The sequence below is a fragment of the Leptodactylus fuscus genome, chromosome 6, assembly GCF_031893055.1.
Source record: "Leptodactylus fuscus isolate aLepFus1 chromosome 6, aLepFus1.hap2, whole genome shotgun sequence".
Classification (NCBI taxonomy): Eukaryota; Metazoa; Chordata; class Amphibia; order Anura; family Leptodactylidae; genus Leptodactylus; species Leptodactylus fuscus.
Window position 1 is genome coordinate 108,477,630 of NC_134270.1, and position 17,638 is coordinate 108,495,267.

The window sequence follows — 17,638 nt, forward strand, 5'->3', positions numbered from 1 at the left end:
ACAATTTTTTTTTAGCTGCGCCATTAAATGTAGCATATACTGTACTTAGGGGTTGTCCAGGATTTTGGGCAAACCCAGGGACAGCTGGGATTGGTGTTGCCAAAAATCCCCCCACTAATTTGTTCTGTGTGGGGATGGGTTAGAGGTAATCTTTAGAGAGGAGCTGGTCATTCCTAGGAACTGAATCAGGGTGGGAGTAGCTAGTGGAGATGGATGGAGCTAGAGAGGGGAGGTGAGCAGTAACGTTGCTGGCTTTGGAACCAGTACAGTGCATTGGTTGGAAACATCCGCAACCGGAAGGGAAATATATCTAAACAAACCAGACGGCATGGCTGGTTTGATGTTCAGAGGCAGAAGTAGCATGGAATAGGTATGGGCTTCTTGCAGCACAGTTTTTAGAAAATTGTTCTCGGAAGATCCCTTTAAGTGTACCAAAACTTCAAACAACTTGATTTTATGCAGCATTTGTGTCGTTTATAAATGCTGTAATATACTTTACTATTTTTGCCTCCTTTCGGTGGAATCCTGCATTTTTTTGAAAAAAATATATGGGGAATTTTAAAATGTAGAACAATACTTTGCTGAAAATATCCAGATCCCTCATCTTCACCCATATGAAGGTCTGAATATGTATAAATTGCTTAGTTTATACAGAATCCAGTATTACCCGTTCCTGTTGCGGATCTTTGGCAGGGTTCTTTTTGCTGTCACTTTATTAACTCTTTTTTTCTTAATTGCAGCTCACACTCCCATCGCAGACCACCCCTTTTCTCCTTATCAGGGGTGCATAAGGAACCTTATCATCAACAGGAAAGCAATTGATGTCTCCAAGTCAGGAGTTTTCACAGGATCAGCTGGAATCAATATTTGTCCAGCCCTTTAATGTAAAAGCAGATGGACGCCGACATGGGACTGCTCTTATTTATAGGCAGAGACCACTAAACTGTGCCAGTAGTGGGGAGGTGTTAGGTCATTTAAGAGGAGACTAACATCTAACCCAGAAACATGGGTGCTTCTTACATGGTTATTTCCATAACCATTAGATTTCTGCCAACTGTTCCTTGCCCCACACACAACCCATATACATTTACTTTGCAATGCAACCTGCACCCCAAACCTTGAAGATTTGTGGGAATACACAAGTCACATTAAACTTCTGTTACATAGCGTGCTAGAGGAGAAAAGCGTTAGTGCTCTAACTTACATATTGAGATTGTAAGAGTTCAGCCTTGGTATATTCCAACCTATATCTACAAGGCCTCACTCCTCATTCCTATTGATATGCTAATAGAAAACACTGGAGCACTGTGCCTACAGTTGGTTTCATCAGGGTTTTTTTTTTTTGCTATTTTTACGAAAAAGTTTGTGCTAGGTTCATATTCCAGCTCCAATCCACTTCAATTACATGTTCACTGCAGCACAGAACCCGATTTCACGCAAGGTCTAAACCAATAATACGACCTGTTCATTTGGTTTTACTTGAATTGGCAAAAATGAGTCAGTTTCTGCTACTTAAAAGCTTCTTAATTCCACAGTAATTTTGCTGGCGAGCTGTTAATGCATAAAAAGACGGCAATGTGAAAACGCAAGTTGCTATGTAATTAAGGGAAAACCACTGGCTTTATGCAACAATTTAAGAATAATGGCGGCAGCCGGTGCTTGGCTACAGAACAAGCGCTTGTTCAGAGATACCGGTGTGGAGCAATTTCACCTTTGGCCTGCTGGATGAGTTCAGGAGCAAAGCAAGGGCACCCCGTTTAACTGCCATTGTGTCCTTCCATTTAGGATGATTACAATGGTTGATTTATACTGATCCACTTGCATTTCAAGTGTAATCTGTCTCATTACAAAAACTTATGCTTACTGAGTAGCTGTGACACAGAACGGGAAATTAGGAAGCGCTTGGGTCTAAAATATACACGTTACGTTAAGGAGTTTCCATCAAGACCCTATGCTGAGAACATGATAGGAAGAAAATAACCACTGGGTAGAAATGGTCCAATACATATTTATTATATCGTCCCTTTCTGTGGTAGAGCAGCGTGAATATTTTTTAAAGAGAACTATAAATATATATTTAAGTCTATTTCACTGATTTCACCTCTGCACTTACACATTAAAAGTCTGTATATATGCACGTGTGGAATTATTTAATACACAAAATTTGGGCAATGATGTTAGAATTGTGGATTCCTAGAAGATGTAGCCATTTAAAATTTAGCAAAATACAACTGACATTTGTGATTCACCTTCAAAAATGGCTGCCTCTGCTGGGGGAAAAAAAAAAAGAAAAAGATGAGGGATGCCCTTTAACTGTACCCATAACCCGTAACATTAGGATTGTAATGCCTATAGGAAACAGCAAAATGCCTAAATCTACTTGTATTCACAGTAGCTTCTTAATAGAGACATGTCAATTCATGGTACAAATTGGGTACTCTAAAATAAAACCACTTTTTTCACTCCCTTTCGTGGTAATTCTTCATCCGGGCAATGACCAGAAGGATTGCAAAAGGTTAACAATACTAAGGGGAGGGGAAATCACTTTAATCAGCACAAAAGCACAAAGCATTGTCGGATTTTTTGGAACAAATTGTACAGATTTTAATGTAGTATAATTTTCTCAGGTAGGGGGAAGCTAAATAGCGCCCCCCTCTGTTCTTCACCCACAGAAGAGCAAAACAAAAGTTGTCAGCAGAAAGTGCAGCTGAGAGGAACGTTTATTAAACACTGAAATGACAGACACGTGGGGTTAAAAAGCCAGCCCTAAGCACTCAAGACCAATCTGCAGCGGAAAAACAACATCCAGGAATTAATCTAAGCTCATGTCTTCCTCCTCCTCTTTCTTCTCCTTTGACTCCCTCTCTTTTTGAGAGGATGTGTTCTGCATCGCCTTGGCAAAAGCTTCAATGTCTGGTTAAGGGAGAGAAAAAGCACTTGAGATGATCTAGACTAGGAGAGAACATAATGAGCAAACATGACACTAGTCAGTCTTGACTAGGATCTACAGAACCTTTCTGCTGTTCCAACTATAAACCGCTGCACAGGGTTTATTTTACCAATTTACTGTGTACAGTAGGTTATGAACATTTAGGCTACAAGTAACCCAACCAAACATGACCATAATAATGCTAAGACAAAAATGGAACTGCCTCAGGTAAAGCATCAGAACACATCTACCTCCTTTGTTGGCTGCATCCACCGCCTCTGCTGGCAACCCAAACTGACTCATCAGCGGTCCCAACTGGCAGGAAGCCAGAGCTGCACTGAACATACTCAGGGCCTGAAAGAAACAAACCAAAAAAAGTGTTCTTAGATACATGTCAGTAGTAGAGATGAGCAAACACTATTTGAAACAGCCGTTTCGAATAACATGCTCCCATAGAAATGAATGGAAGCGGTCGGCACAAAGACTTTGCCGGCGGCCGGCCGCTTAACCCCCGCGTGCCAGCTACGTCCATTCATTTCTATGGGAGCGTGCTATTCGAAACGGCTGTTTCGAATAGTGTTCGCTCATCTCTAGTCAGTAGTCAACTTTTCTCCAAATATGAAAAGGGAGACACTTCTACAAAGATACAGGATTATGTCCTTGAAAATGGACAGGATTAAGATCCGCTCCATACTTTGCATCTCTGTTCTACAGCTATCACAAGGATCTGTTAAAAGCTACAGATTTGTGTACGAGGTCATGGAAATTAATGGATCCGTAAACTAGCACATGGCCCGAAAGTATGGTCATGTGCATGGGGAATTGAAGGAAAACTAATTTTGCACAATGTAAGATTATGACTTCATTCTAAAAATGTATATGAAACATTCAATTGTCAAAAGTGATCTTAGGTGGAGGGCTGGAGGGTATCCCAGTAGCTTCTCTCTTACCTCCACTTAGGAGACGCTCTAATAGTCAACTAGAATACATTAGTGTATGGCGCATCATTACCTTCATTCTAGCAATTGGTCTGAATTTAATTACCCACTGATATGAATAAACTATGGAGCAATGAGAGAAGTTTACGACATGTGCAGGGTACAGTCTTCATCTTTCCTTTAGCCTGTGTTCATAAAACCGAACAGGCCATAATCAGATTCTCATTTTAGAGTCTGTATTAAAGCTGGAACATTCAGACAACTACAGATCAAATAAACCAAACCGAATCCTTTGATTGGTATTGTAGGAGTAATATGAACAAATATGTTTTTTGTTTTTTTTAATACAGATTGTGAGTCCCATATGGGGATCACAATGTACATTTTTTTTTCAGTGCTGAACAACCATTTCTCCGTGAAACCATTTGAGTTCAACCAGAGTCTGGTAGCTATAAATGTAAACGCGTACTTTACATATATGAATAGTACCAGGTGAATATAAAGAAATGAGGAGAGGAAAAGGCTACTGGATAAGAACCAAAGCTGTTACGCTCTGCAACAGAAGGGTCTTTTAACTGCTTTAAGATAAGACATAAGGAGAGCAGCCTAACATGGAGAAAAGGAACATTTTATTAATGAAATCATATATACACATATATATGGCGGGGGGGGGGGGGGGACAAGTAAGAAGCAGGGAGAGAATAGAGAGGAAAAAAAAAGGGGGGGGGAGGGGAATATATATGATTATTAGACTCAAGTTCTATTCATGTGTTTTCTAACTGAAGGCACCTACCTGCTGAAACTGTGGAGAGGTGAGTGTATTCTGAATTTCCTCTGCAGTCTGTGGCAAGGACTCTCCTGATGGTAGGTACGGCATCAATCGCTCCTGAACTTCAGCATTAGCCAGAATGGGAGCCATGATTTCAGGTGTAAGGACACTAGCCAGATCCACTGCTGAGAGAAAAGAAACTGCAACTTTCTACATTGATATGTTGCCATCATGAAATGCTTTACATAAAATCCAGGGGTGGGCAATAATCACTGTGCAGATTATGGATAGCTGGAGCATGGTATTATAGTTCAAGAATAGAAAAGTGTTACTTCCTCATACTAATAATTACCTAGCATGCCAGCCTCACCAGCTTGCAGGACACTTGGCAAAGCTATACCTGCCAATGCATGGTGAAACAGTGAATGAACTGATTAGCGGGAAATGGTTGCCAGGCTCTATAGACATTGTCAACTATGGGCCATCTGTACTATTGTTCATGAATTCGAGGATAAATTTACTCGGAAAACTGGCCAGCAAAACGAGCTAATAATGATTAGTCCGCCATGTGGGTTTAGTCTAACGATGGCGATGTTGGCCTCAGTCTACTTTCTGCATTTGAAAACAAATGTCACCTCCATTGTAATAACCTAACCTACATATCCATTTTATATTCTCTAAAGAGAATATGGAGGTCACTCAATGAGGCCGATTAGTAAGCAGCGGCAACTTCAATGATACAACTGATCACAGAGGTAGGTGCAACCAATTGTAGATAGTCAATAACCATGTATATTCAGAAACATACACACCAGACTGAATGACTGCACCCAATACACTAGGGCTCGGCAATTAATAAAAAATAAAAATAACCAAAACCTGTGATTGGACCTCAGCAGTGTCATTGTGAAACAGTCACAAGCGTCATAATATAGCATGACCCATGTGACCATGATGTCAGTAAGAAAACCCAAAGACAACAAGGAGACACTCCGGAGTGGTGAGTAACACTGAGACAACAGAGTATAATAGCAGACATAGCGTCTAAGTTGCTTCAACTTTGTTTAAAGGGGAGCTCATAGATATGCAGTATTATATATTTTGTGTTTGGTGCTGGACATATTGGTGCTGTTAGTTTTGGCACTGATAACTCCCCACTGTCAGAAAGGAGGGCCTTATAGCCTAGCATCATTGCACCCTCCCACACCCCAACCAAACAGTACAAGGCTATGGAAGAATACTGTCGGGGGCAGAGCTGCTCAAATATCAGTGTAGTACCTAACAGCACTAGTATCTCCAGAATTGGGAGCCATTTTCTGCTAAATTCAGTGCACTGTTGGCTTTCTAGTGGAATAGAATACTGCACATCTATGAGATGGGGAAGGTCCTCTTTAAATGAGTAATTTGCTTCATGTAGTAAATTCATTCTTCACGCTTAGGTCCAGGTCTGTATCACAAAGCTAATACACAGCATTATGTATGGAGCTCTAGGTCCACTGGAAAAACTGTCATTGCTTGTAGAATTGCCAAGTTACCTTGTCCACCTTCTGCATTGGCAGGCACATTCATAGTCGCCAGAATATTCTGCAGGTCACTTAGCTGAATAGGTTGTGTGGGGCTTGTGGCGGCACTGGCACCATTGCCAGAGCTCACTGCAGGGCTGGGAGTGGCAGCAGGTACAGACGCCGGAGCAGCTGGGGTGGTGGTGGTGGTTCGTGTGGAAGACGAGGTGGAGGATGGGGTAACAGCCACTGACTGGCTGCGGGAGCTGTAAAAATTAGACATTATTACCAACGAATAGTTCAATTATCCAGATTATTCTCTCTCTACACACCAAGTCTTGCACTTTTGTATTACCTAGATGATGAGCTGCTAGTTGTAGGTCCTCCTCCACTGCCTAACAAGCTAGCCAATCCTGGACCAGTCAAAGCACCAAGGCCACCTGAAAGATGCCACATATCAATTCATTGGCTTACCCACTGAAATCAGAATAGCCACCTCCTCATGCTGCTGAAGGGGAATACGAGTGGCTAATATTTTCTTTAGTATTCCATGATAGCTTTATCATGTGATGGAACCTTACCAAGTCCGCCCAGCCCAGTGGGTCCAATAAGCTGCATCAGTTGGTTATGACTCATGTTTCCTAGTAGACTTTGTAGCCCTCCTTCTCCTAAATAAAAAAACAAAAAGAGAATCTTTTTAAATAGATGCAGTCATAGCTTAAGGTGTAGTCATCTGCACACAAGAGTTTTTGGATGTTTCCTACTCTATGATTGCCCGACATATTGGCAATGTCCTGATGCTCTGGAAGATTGGCAGAGAGGAAGTACACCTTGTAAAGAGTGTATTTTTTTACAATAATACTAATATATTAAAAGACAAAACAGACACGTGCATGCACTAGACTACAGAAGACGCACTCACCTCCCAGTGCTGACAGCTCGTGGCCCCCACTGCCACTGCCACCTAATGCTCCAGGCATAGGAGGGTTGTTAAGATACTCATTGACTTTGCGGCAATATTCTTCATCTTTATCAGTCTTGGGTTCCTACGTAATAAATAAGCAAGTGAAAAGCTCTATTATAATATTATTCATTGTGTATAGCTGCAGAAGTGATCAGCGCAACCTGGGAGGTCAGAAATATCTGAAGCCAATGTTGTAGGCTGTAATAGGGCTTTATATATTACTAGCAGGATCCCGTTGATAGACGAATGCCTCATAGTCCGATATTTTATTTCATTCATAGACTTTATTACTCACATGCCAGGCTGTGAAATTCTCTATTATCATTGTCATTACATATTCATAGATTTTCTCTGCACAATTAGATCCACACTTTGTACTTTAATTCAATATATTCATATCCAAGTTATTACCACTGCATATTACTACTGGTGTATCTAGAATTAGAATTACTTTGTACTTTTCTGCGGTAGGATACGAGCATATGAAGAGGGAAAAAAAATTAAAAAAAATAGAAGACCTGCATCCAGAAGAACAGTCGCTTGGAGCCGGCCTTAAACTTCAGCACATAGACGCGGCCAGTAGTGCACTGCGCCACCCGCTTAAACTCACAGTCATCTGGGAATATAATCAGATCCTGTAACAAGAATGGAGAAATGAGCCATGCACTTTATAAGTGTCAATATCACAGCTTGTTTAGAGGAGCAGAAAGGAGATATTGGCCAGTGAAACACAATGCAGCCTGTTAAATGGGCACCAGCTGGGCACAGCATGGCACCTCCAGTAACCTCTCCTTAGAGTCTGACTTAATTGCTGCAGGATAAAAGCTCCTATACCTGGTAGGTGAAAACACCTTTAACAACAATACCAAAACACACACACACCACAACTCCCACTCCATAGCCAAGACTTACATCCTCCACATTTCCAGATGTCCTGTCTTTCCAGCAGAAGTGGATCAGTGAATCGTCAGTTTGCTGGATGTAAACAAGTCCTTTCCTTTTGTCTGGAGTCACTGTACTTCCCTTCAGGGTCATCTTACCAGCTCGGAACTCAACCAAGTATTTGCTGGAGGATCCCCGGGAGCCAGGTACCAGACTTGGGAACAAAGCTCCTGAAGACATCCTGAAAATAGAAGGAGAGGAAAAAAAAAAAGGTCACAAAATGTTAAATGCAAACAGTCAATAGGTGCATAACTGTGCCTAAGAATAGTAAGTGAAAAACAAATTGTAACACTAGTAACTATATGGAACAGGAGGAAAGCATGGGGTGCAGATGCCAAGAGGACATGATACTGGAGTGGTTTGTTTTGAAATGTGAAGCCAACTCTGTTGAGCTACGAAATTCACCATCACCACCGTCACCATCACAATCGTTTCTAAACCACTTACAGGGTGTTAGAACTGTTTCCCCTTTTCCGCATGGTACCAGACCGCCTCAGCTTGTTGGACCTCTTTTGTTGGTTTTCCACTGCAAAAAATTACCAGGTACTTTTTGAGTACCTGCTTCTGGCGAGATACCTACTAACAAGCCAAAGAGGTACTAAAAGGTCCCTAATCCAAATACTGCTCAGCTGTCACCTGAGGTCCATCTAGGTACACGAAGAGAGTCTCTGCTCTGGGGGAACAAACTGCAAGGTGCTCCAGTACTGTGCAGTAAAAAAAGACTTTTAGGGCATGTTTACACACAGGAATTTGACAAGCAGATTTTTTTTTCTGCTTGCCCAAAAAAAAAAAAAAAAAAAAGGTCAAGGATTTTAACACTGAATTTAAAGCCAATTTTGAAATAGAATTTTGAGAATGAGCCTTTGTAGGGCAGGCACAAATTCCAAATTCTGTGCTAACTGAATATGTATATTTCCCACCTCCCATTCATTTCAATGGTTGTTCTCATGTGGAAACAGCCTGAAGTATGAGCAGAACACATTTTTTTATGCTAGCTGGAGGGGAAGGGGGGGGGGGGGAGGAAAAAAACTCCAAACAAACAGCTACAACCTCCCTTTGAAATGAACAGGAGGCAGATTTCAATTTGAGGAGGACTCCGTGTCAAACTCAGCATTAAATTCCTACGCGTGAACATACCCTTTAAGAGGACCTTTCATCTCCTGGGGCACATGCGGTGTAATACACCGCTAGAAAGCAGACAGTGAATTCAGCCCACTATCAGCTTTCCCGTTCTGTGCCCCCAGTGAAGAGCTATTGGGGCTGGTACCGTAGCTCTTCACCGTCAGAAGGGCGTTTCTGACAATCAGTCAGGAACGCCATTCCTCACAGTAGCGTCTATTGCGCTGTACTGTGAGAGCGAGTACTTGGGGGGCGGCGGGGTTACGTTCCTCACTGCTCTGCATCATCACTGGGCGGTAAGGAACGCCCCCTCCCACAGTACAGCACAACAGACACTACTGTGAGGAAGGGCATTCCTGACTGTCAGAAACGTCCTTCAGTCAGCGCACAGTCGGCTTTCTAGCGAGGTGAAGGGTCCTCTTTAATGGTATAGAGAACAATGTGAACAAACAAGCTGTTGGGTATAGCGATGGGAAATCTAGTTCATTCTGGAGATCCTTTTGATCTAGTTCATTATTTCTCTGCCTCTGGATACTACTGAGAGCATAGATCTAACCTGTTACACAAAGTGACAAGTCCTCTGGATGGATTATAGTTCTGGTAATATGATCAGATGTATTTTATATTAAATAGAATTATTAATGGTTTAATAGGTAAATAACCACACATTCACAGTGTCTTAGTGAACTCTGCAAACTTATAGCCTGTCATTACTGTCAAGCAGATGCGCATGGCTAAGCACGGCAGTGACACTTGGTAATTTCACAGTACTGTTTCATGGCGAGAGCTGAAAACCAGTCCAAGTGATTAGACTCGACCCAGGACTAACAAGGTGGTGATTTCATCACAAAAACAAGTACACTGCATGAAGCTACACAGGTAACCCGACTTTACTACTATGGTCATGCATAGACTCTGGCATAAACATGGTGCATCTTGGGTGGAATGTGGCATTTCAAGTTTGGGCTGAAATTTTTTGCCATGCCAGGGGTTGGGGGGCAGGCTAATCTGTATTGCATACACCCCCTTCCTCAGATAGAAATGTGTAATGTGCTGCAGCCATAATGGGGTCATTAGCAGCAGAAAAATGGATAGGCTTATAAAGACAAAGAAAAATTTGACCAACAATCCAATGCAGAGATTTCAACTTTTGCTGAAAAATGTAGGAGACATTAACTCCAGTAGACTAGTGAATACAGGGCGTACCACCTGATCAGTACAGGATCCCTAATGTCATGTAGGTACACAATAACTCCAGTAGACTAGTGAATACAGGGCGTACCATCAGGTCAGTACAGGATCCCTAATGTCATGTAGGTACACAATAACTCCAGTAGACTAGTGAATACAGGGCGTACCACCTGATCAGTACAGGATCCCTAATGTCATGTAGGTACACAATAACTCCAGTAGACTAGTGAATACAGGGCGTACCATCAGGTCAGTACAGGATCCCTAATGTCATGTAGGTACACAATAACTCCAGTAGACTAGTGAATACAGGGCGTACCACCTGATCAGTACAGGATCCCTAATGTCATGTAGGTACACAATAACTCCAGTAGACTAGTGAATACAGGGCGTACCACCTGATCAGTACAGGATCCCTAATGTCATGTAGGTACACAATAACTCCAGGAGACTAGTGAATACAGGGCGTACCACCTGATCAGTACAGGATCCCTAATGTCATGTAGGTACACAATAACTCCAGGAGACTAGTGAATACAGGGCGTACCACCTGATCAGTACAGGATCCCTAATGTCATGTAGGTACACAATAACTCCAGTAGACTAGTGAATACAGGGCGTACCACTGGATCAGTACAGGATCCCTAATGTCATGTAGGTACACAATAACTCCAGTAGACTAGTGAATACAGGGCGTACCATCAGATCAGTACAGGATCCCTAATGTCATGTAGGTACACAATAACTCCAGGAGACTAGTGAATACAGGGCGTACCACCTGATCAGTACAGGATCCCTAATGTCATGTAGGTACACAATAACTCCAGTAGACTAGTGAATACAGGGCGTACCATCTGATCAATACAGGATCCCTAATGTCATGTAGGTACACAATAACTCCAGTAGACTAGTGAATACAGGGTGTACCATCCGATCAGTACAGGATCCCTAATATAAATGTAGGTACACAATAACTCCAGTAGACTAGTGAATACAGGGTGTACCATCCGATCAGTACAGGATCCCTAATATAAATGTAGGTACACAATAACTCCAGTAGACTAGTGAATACAGGGCGTACCATCCGATCAGTACAGGATCCCTAATGTCATGTAGGTACACAATAACTCCAGGAGACTAGTGAATACAGGGCGTACCACCTGATCAGTACAGGATCCCTAATGTCATGTAGGTACACAATAACTCCAGTAGACTAGTGAATACAGGGCGTACCATCCGATCAGTACAGGATCCCTAATGTCATGTAGGTACACAATAACTCCAGGAGACTAGTGAATACAGGGCGTACCACCTGATCAGTACAGGATCCCTAATGTCATGTAGGTACACAATAACTCCAGTAGACTAGTGAATACAGGGCGTACCACCTGATCAGTACAGGATCCCTAATGTCATGTAGGTACACAATAACTCCAGTAGACTAGTGAATACAGGGCGTACCACCTGATCAGTACAGGATCCCTAATGTCATGTAGGTACACAATAACTCCAGTAGACTAGTGAATACAGGGCGTACCACCTGATCAGTACAGGATCCCTAATGTCATGTAGGTACACAATAACTCCAGTAGACTAGTGAATACAGGGCGTACCATCAGATCAGTACAGGATCCCTAATGTCATGTAGGTACACAATAACTCCAGTAGACTAGTGAATACAGGGCGTACCACCTGATCAGTACAGGATCCCTAATGTCATGTAGGTACACAATAACTCCAGTAGACTAGTGAATACAGGGCGTACGATCTGATCAGTACAGGATCCCTAATATAAATGTAGGTACACAATAACTCCAGTAGACTAGTGAATACAGGGCGTACCATCTGATCAGTACAGGATCCCTAATGTCATGTAGGTACACAATAACTCCAGTAGACTAGTGAATACAGGGCGTACGATCTGATCAGTACAGGATCCCTAATGTCATGTAGGTACACAATAACTCCAGTAGACTAGTGAATACAGGGCGTACCATCCGATCAGTACAGGATCCCTAATGTCATGTAGGTACACAATAACTCCAGTAGACTAGTGAATACAGGGCGTACCATCAGATCAGTACAGGATCCCTAATGTCATGTAGGTACACAATAACTCCAGTAGACTAGTGAATACAGGGCGTACCATCCGATCAGTACAGGATCCCTAATGTCATGTAGGTACACAATAACTCCAGTAGACTAGTGAATACAGGGCGTACCATCAGATCAGTACAGGATCCCTAATGTCATGTAGGTACACAATAACTCCAGTAGACTAGTGAATACAGGGCGTACCATCCGATCAGTACAGGATCCCTAATGTCATGTAGGTACACAATAACTCCAGTAGACTAGTGAATACAGGGCGTACCACCTGATCAGTACAGGATCCCTAATGTCATGTAGGTACACAATAACTCCAGTAGACTAGTGAATACAGGGCGTACGATCTGATCAGTACAGGATCCCTAATGTCATGTAGGTACACAATAACTCCAGTAGACTAGTGAATACAGGGCGTACCACCCGATCAGTACAGGATCCCTAATGTCATGTAGGTACACAATAACTCCAGTAGACTAGTGAATACAGGGCGTACGATCTGATCAGTACAGGATCCCTAATGTCATGTAGGTACACAATAACTCCAGTAGACTAGTGAATACAGGGCGTACCACCCGATCAGTACAGGATCCCTAATGTCATGTAGGTACACAATAACTCCAGTAGACTAGTGAATACAGGGCGTACGATCTGATCAGTACAGGATCCCTAATGTCATGTAGGTACACAATAACTCCAGTAGACTAGTGAATACAGGGCGTACGATCTGATCAGTACAGGATCCCTAATATAAATGTAGAACAGTGAATACAGCTCTGGAGTATAACAAGAGTATGAGTGCCAGCTCATGTACACAGTGGATACTCCATAAGTGAAGCCCACACCAGTCAGGCACATCCAGCACTTACATTCATTTATGTCCCCAAATCAGCATTGTCACAGCATCAGCAAGAACAAATCCTACAGACAGGCAGATGCAGGACTTGAAGCCCCAAGGCCCAAAGTATAAAGAAAACAATCTGTCTGAGGCCCTGCCTATCTTATTCCATGTATACCAGCAGTACATTTTATGGAGCGCCACAGTCTAGTGCCCGCAATGCCGCCCCTGCATCCCATAAAGCTACGCCCCGGTTCATGGGTAGAAGTATGGGGATTACTTTATAGGCTGTTGTAGCATTATACTACCACAGACACATATATATGTAACACGCCCACACAGGAAGGGAACAAAATACATGGGCCGCAAGAGAACCGACACAGCTCAGCCCAGGTCTCCTAGCAGGCCGGGTAGAGAAGCCCACTTCCCAGCTCCCCATTACCTGACTCTCCGCTCAATCCTCTCCACAAACACTACCACAGGCCGCTCCGTCTGCCAGGCCTCTGACGTCACACACACCGCCTCCTCTTGCACCCTTATTGGTCAGTGAACTCTCTCGATGCGTGCAGTATCTACACGCCACCTCCTGATTGGTCGATTCAGATGCCAGTTAGCAGCGGCCATTTTAGCGTAGGGCAAGAATGAGCTGAGTGTTTGCTGTGTCACTGAAAGCAGGACGAACAGAGCCGGTGCTGGACAGAGCGATGGACAGAAGGCTACACGTGGGGATGTTACACGGAGCGGGGAGTGGTCTCTAAATAGCGATTATATACGTGCGGAGGCAGGAAGATTGATGGATGATTGTAATCTTTATCTATGACCACATCTTTGGGTGTGGGTCATGGCCTGTTGTGTCATCTTGTAGTGACCATTCACAGAAAGCTGGAATAGGGGGGCAGACACAGCCCCCAGTGACAGTAGCACCCTCTAGCCTATAATAATAGGGTGACAGTAGTGGGGCCCCCATGTGCCAGCATCCAACACTAGTGCCATAGCCAACACTACAACATCCAATAACAGCATCACAGACCAGATAAAGAACATAAACTAAGTGTCCATGGTCAGATCACAACATCCAATAATAATGTCAGCAGCCAGGCCATAACATCCCATAATAGCTTCAGCAGCCAGACCGTAACATCCCATATTAGCATCACTAGCCAAATAATAACCATAATAGAATATAACCATCCGACTCCAGTGTCCTAGCCTGGGCACTAACTTCTGATAACCGCATCACTGACCCCATAGTAGTGTCACACTCCAGCCACAGGCATCTGACTTTAGCAATACAGTTGCCAATTGTAGAAATGAAGTCGTCTCGGCTCATCGTGGACACAGACCTCCTCATCAGTGAGGTTAAGAAACGTCCAGCCGTGTACGACCAGCAAGAGGATAACTACTGTGACCGCAGCAAAAAGCAGCGATGCTGGGATGAGATTTGTGCCATTCTTGTACCAGGATGGGAGGAGAGTAGCCAACTGGAGAAAAGCTGCAAGGGTAAAGGCTCGCAAGAATCTGAATAGGGCTAGACAACCACTACTTAGATCCACCTTTGTACATAGCAATGGCTAGGGAAATTTCAAGTAATACAAAATGGGTTATTTCTTGGCCATGCCAGCCTACAGAGTTGATCCTAGAGGTGGGTAGTGTACCAGAATGGCAGCTCTACCATATCAGTGATGGATGACCCCTTCCATTCCGATGGACAGTTATCACAATATTGTTAATAATGACAAATACCTCAATGTCAGTTTCTTGTAAAATTTCCAGTATATTTGTTGGGTTCTGTAGTTTCTACATTTTGTGCTTTCTACTGAATGAGAATTCAGCCCGATCTTTAAACTAGCCGACCCTCTTTATAACAGTGCTTTTAATAAAGTCCTGAGAAATGGGGAGAGGGTGTCCCTAAAAGCTTACTACCAGTTCCTTACTTCTTGGATACAGAGGTATTCTTTAAAACAGTGATATAGCCAATCGATCTTTGGATTCAGGAGATCTTTTGCTTGTCTCTGTCTGAAAATCTATAATAAATCTGTTTCTTATTCTTATCTTATTATCACAGCTAAGGAGATCCAAACCCGGTGGAGGTCCTTAAAGGACTGTTTCCGAAGGGAGCTTCACTTGCAGAAGAAGGAAGCAAGGAGTGGATCATCGCCCTCAAAACGGAAGCGATACATGTTCTACGACCAGCTGACCTTCCTGGAACCCACTTTGATGCGGAGATCGTGAGTATCCTCAACCTCTTTTCAAGTTCCAATTTCCAAAACTTTGTGAAGTAACTGAATAATTTTTCTAAATTTTTAGAACATCAGGAAAAGCTTCAGACACACAGGAAAGTCCTAAATCTGAGGGTAGTGACTCAGAACCCCCACAGAGTCCATTGCCAGAACGTGTAGCACAGATCCCCGAACCCCCACGTACCAAAAGGAATAAATCAGGGGGAAGTGGTTTAGGGGATTTTGAAAGCCAAATTATTGGAATGGTTGACTCTTTAAAGAAGAAAAAAGACAATGAGAAGGATGAAGATTACTTGTTCGTCCAGTCTCTGCTACCCTATTTGAAGAAAGTTCCTGAGGAGAAGAAGATTGACTTACAAATTGACATTTTGCAGCTTGTGAAGACATACATGCAGCCCACAGGTTCACAGCTACTGCTGGAGTAGACTGAATCCCCATGCTCATAGTCAACAAATTTTACAGCAGGTGCCTCACTTTACAACAGATTGATGATGAATGTTGGGCATGTCTTGGCACCAAATAACGCATGGATGTACCGACGGGCTGACATATTAGCAGGCTACGTAGCTGTATCTCTTACTTGTCTATAGGGTGTATACTAGGACATGCAGAGAGTTTACCTTTAGATATACAATTGGAAGTGGTCACTTATGAAGAAACCCTGCACAGTGTTGGTCCTGCATGGCTACCCTGTCTGAATACTTACCTATCTACTCTCCACCACAGGTCTTCCTCTTCATGGCAGTCAGGAACAGAATTGGTAGTAGTACAATTTAATGGCTGGACTTGGAAAAGATGGTACAAATCCAGAGATGTCTCCCACAGACCATATAATTTATTGCTAAGTGGTGGCTCAACCTCGGTGTGCAGTTTCTGTATCGATCAGTCTGATAGACTTAGTGAGCCTATGCACTAGTTTTCTGAAGTTTCCACAAAAAATAACCGCATATTATTTATTACAGAGATATTCATTTTCTGTTCATTTGTAGCTGCCTTTTTCTTTTTTCCAGAATTGACGGCCACATTCTCCACCAAATCTACCCTGAACACTCCATTCTGAATATATATGGTTTATCATCTGTTACTAAAGAACTACTGTTAGAATAACTAATATTAAAGTGTTTTCCTTAAGATTAGTAAACAGTATCAGATTGCTTTGCTATGACTTCCTGCACGCCCTATTGAACCGCTTATTAAAGGGGTCTGTAGCCCCCTGGAAGAGGAACAGCTTCATACATTTGGTAATGCCAGGTGAATGGATCTGCGGCTCATTTGTGTTAACGTCCCAAAAAAGATTTAAAGGGAGTCTCTCATTGGGAAAACACATTTTTAACTAAACACATGCCTGAATAGCCTTTAAAAAGGTTATTCTACCTTATGCTGCCTTTACATTTTCAAGAGACCCCGCCATTTCATCTCTATAATCGTCTATGCTAATGAACACCAAGGAGCACCCTGGGCATTCCCCAGGGCCTCCGAGCACCCCCCTTCACATCATACCTTTCATCACGCCCCTCCATTGCTTTTGCTCCATCTGCCTTTCTCCTCCCCGTCCAGATCACGCTCTTGCAGTTCAAATCTTGGGCATGTGCCGTGCCACTTCATTCAGAGCGGTACTACGCATGTCCGAGCGCCATTTTGGTGTAGTTCGCTGGAAAACTGAGCAGACAGTTCTCCTAAGTCCTCCAAAGTGGGAGCAGATCTTTACAGTTGTTTCATGCAGTAGTTCAGTAAACGGAGCGGTACTGTGCATGTCCAAGATTTGAACTGCAAGAGCATGATCTGGGCGGGGAGGAGATGGGCAGACGAAGTAAAAGCAGAGGAGGGGCGTGATGAAAGGTATGACGTGGGGGGGTCCTTGGAGGCCCTGGGGAATGCCCAGGGTGCTCCGTGGGGTTCATTAGCATAGACAATTATAGCGATTTATAATGAAATGGCAAGGTCTCTTGAAAATGTAAAGGCAGAAGTAGAATAACCTTTTTAAAGGCTATTCAGGCATGTGTTTAGTTAAAAATGCGTCTTCCCAATGAGAGACGCCCTTTAAATTTTCTGACAGATCTGTTTCACATTTTAGGAAACAGTTCCTATTCAATTAATGTC

General features: G+C 43.0%; 3 protein-coding genes across 7 annotated transcripts in view; 2 read left to right on the top strand and 1 right to left on the bottom strand.

The window, feature by feature from the left end:
• LAMA5 (laminin subunit alpha 5) overlaps positions 1-2,456 on the top strand; it is a 107,160-nt gene extending 104,704 nt beyond the window's left edge. For both annotated transcript variants that reach the window (XM_075276989.1, XM_075276990.1), the window contains one exon: positions 741-2,456. In XM_075276989.1, coding sequence (XP_075133090.1) covers positions 741-883 — 143 coding nt within the window. In that variant the 3' untranslated portion in view covers positions 884-2,456. The remainder of the gene's footprint in view (positions 1-740) is intronic.
• A 246-nt stretch (positions 2,457-2,702) lies between these two features.
• On the bottom strand, positions 2,703-13,868 carry ADRM1 (ADRM1 26S proteasome ubiquitin receptor). 4 transcript variants are annotated; one of them, XM_075277038.1, is made up of 10 exons: positions 13,741-13,868; positions 8,015-8,225; positions 7,621-7,737; positions 7,061-7,184; positions 6,720-6,806; positions 6,494-6,578; positions 6,172-6,404; positions 4,661-4,821; positions 3,181-3,283; positions 2,703-2,913 (listed from the first exon to the last, which is right to left on the bottom strand). In XM_075277038.1, the coding sequence occupies exons 2-10, from the start codon at positions 8,222-8,224 to the stop codon at positions 2,813-2,815; spliced, it is 1,221 nt and encodes a 406-aa protein (XP_075133139.1). In that variant the 5' UTR covers position 8,225; positions 13,741-13,868; the 3' UTR covers positions 2,703-2,812. The 4 variants fall into 4 exon arrangements, with proteins under 4 accessions (XP_075133139.1, XP_075133137.1, XP_075133136.1 ...); XM_075277036.1 differs by lacking the exon at positions 13,741-13,868 and adding an exon at positions 8,492-8,562 and having other exon boundaries at positions 6,494-6,551; XM_075277035.1 differs by lacking the exon at positions 13,741-13,868 and adding an exon at positions 8,492-8,560 and having other exon boundaries at positions 4,661-4,818.
• Positions 13,869-13,930: 62 nt separating this feature from the next.
• LOC142208496 (uncharacterized) lies at positions 13,931-16,950 on the top strand. Its single transcript, XM_075277045.1, has 3 exons — positions 13,931-14,798; positions 15,364-15,526; positions 15,606-16,950. Exons 1-3 carry the CDS (start codon positions 14,609-14,611, stop codon positions 15,961-15,963), a joined length of 711 nt encoding a protein of 236 aa, XP_075133146.1. The 5' UTR covers positions 13,931-14,608; the 3' UTR covers positions 15,964-16,950.
• Positions 16,951-17,638: the final 688 nt, after the last annotated feature.

Bases quoted from the DNA above. Each gene is read 5' to 3' on its own strand.
- ADRM1 (XM_075277034.1), bottom strand. From the start codon at position 8,523: ATGCGGAAAAGGGGAAACAGTTCTAACACCCT. The intron at 7,738-8,014 runs GTAAGTCTTGGC...TTCTTGTTACAG, and splicing joins CATCTGGAAATGTGGAGGAT to GATCTGATTATATTCCCAGA. The intron at 7,185-7,620 runs GTCTTCTATTTT...TTTATTACGTAG, and splicing joins GACTGTTCTTCTGGATGCAG to GAACCCAAGACTGATAAAGA.
- LOC142208496 (XM_075277045.1), top strand. From the start codon at position 14,609: ATGAAGTCGTCTCGGCTCATCGTGGACACAGACCTCCTCATCAGTGAG. The intron at 14,799-15,363 runs GTAAAGGCTCGC...TTATTATCACAG, and splicing joins ACTGGAGAAAAGCTGCAAGG to CTAAGGAGATCCAAACCCGG. The intron at 15,527-15,605 runs GTGAGTATCCTC...CTAAATTTTTAG, and splicing joins CCCACTTTGATGCGGAGATC to AACATCAGGAAAAGCTTCAG.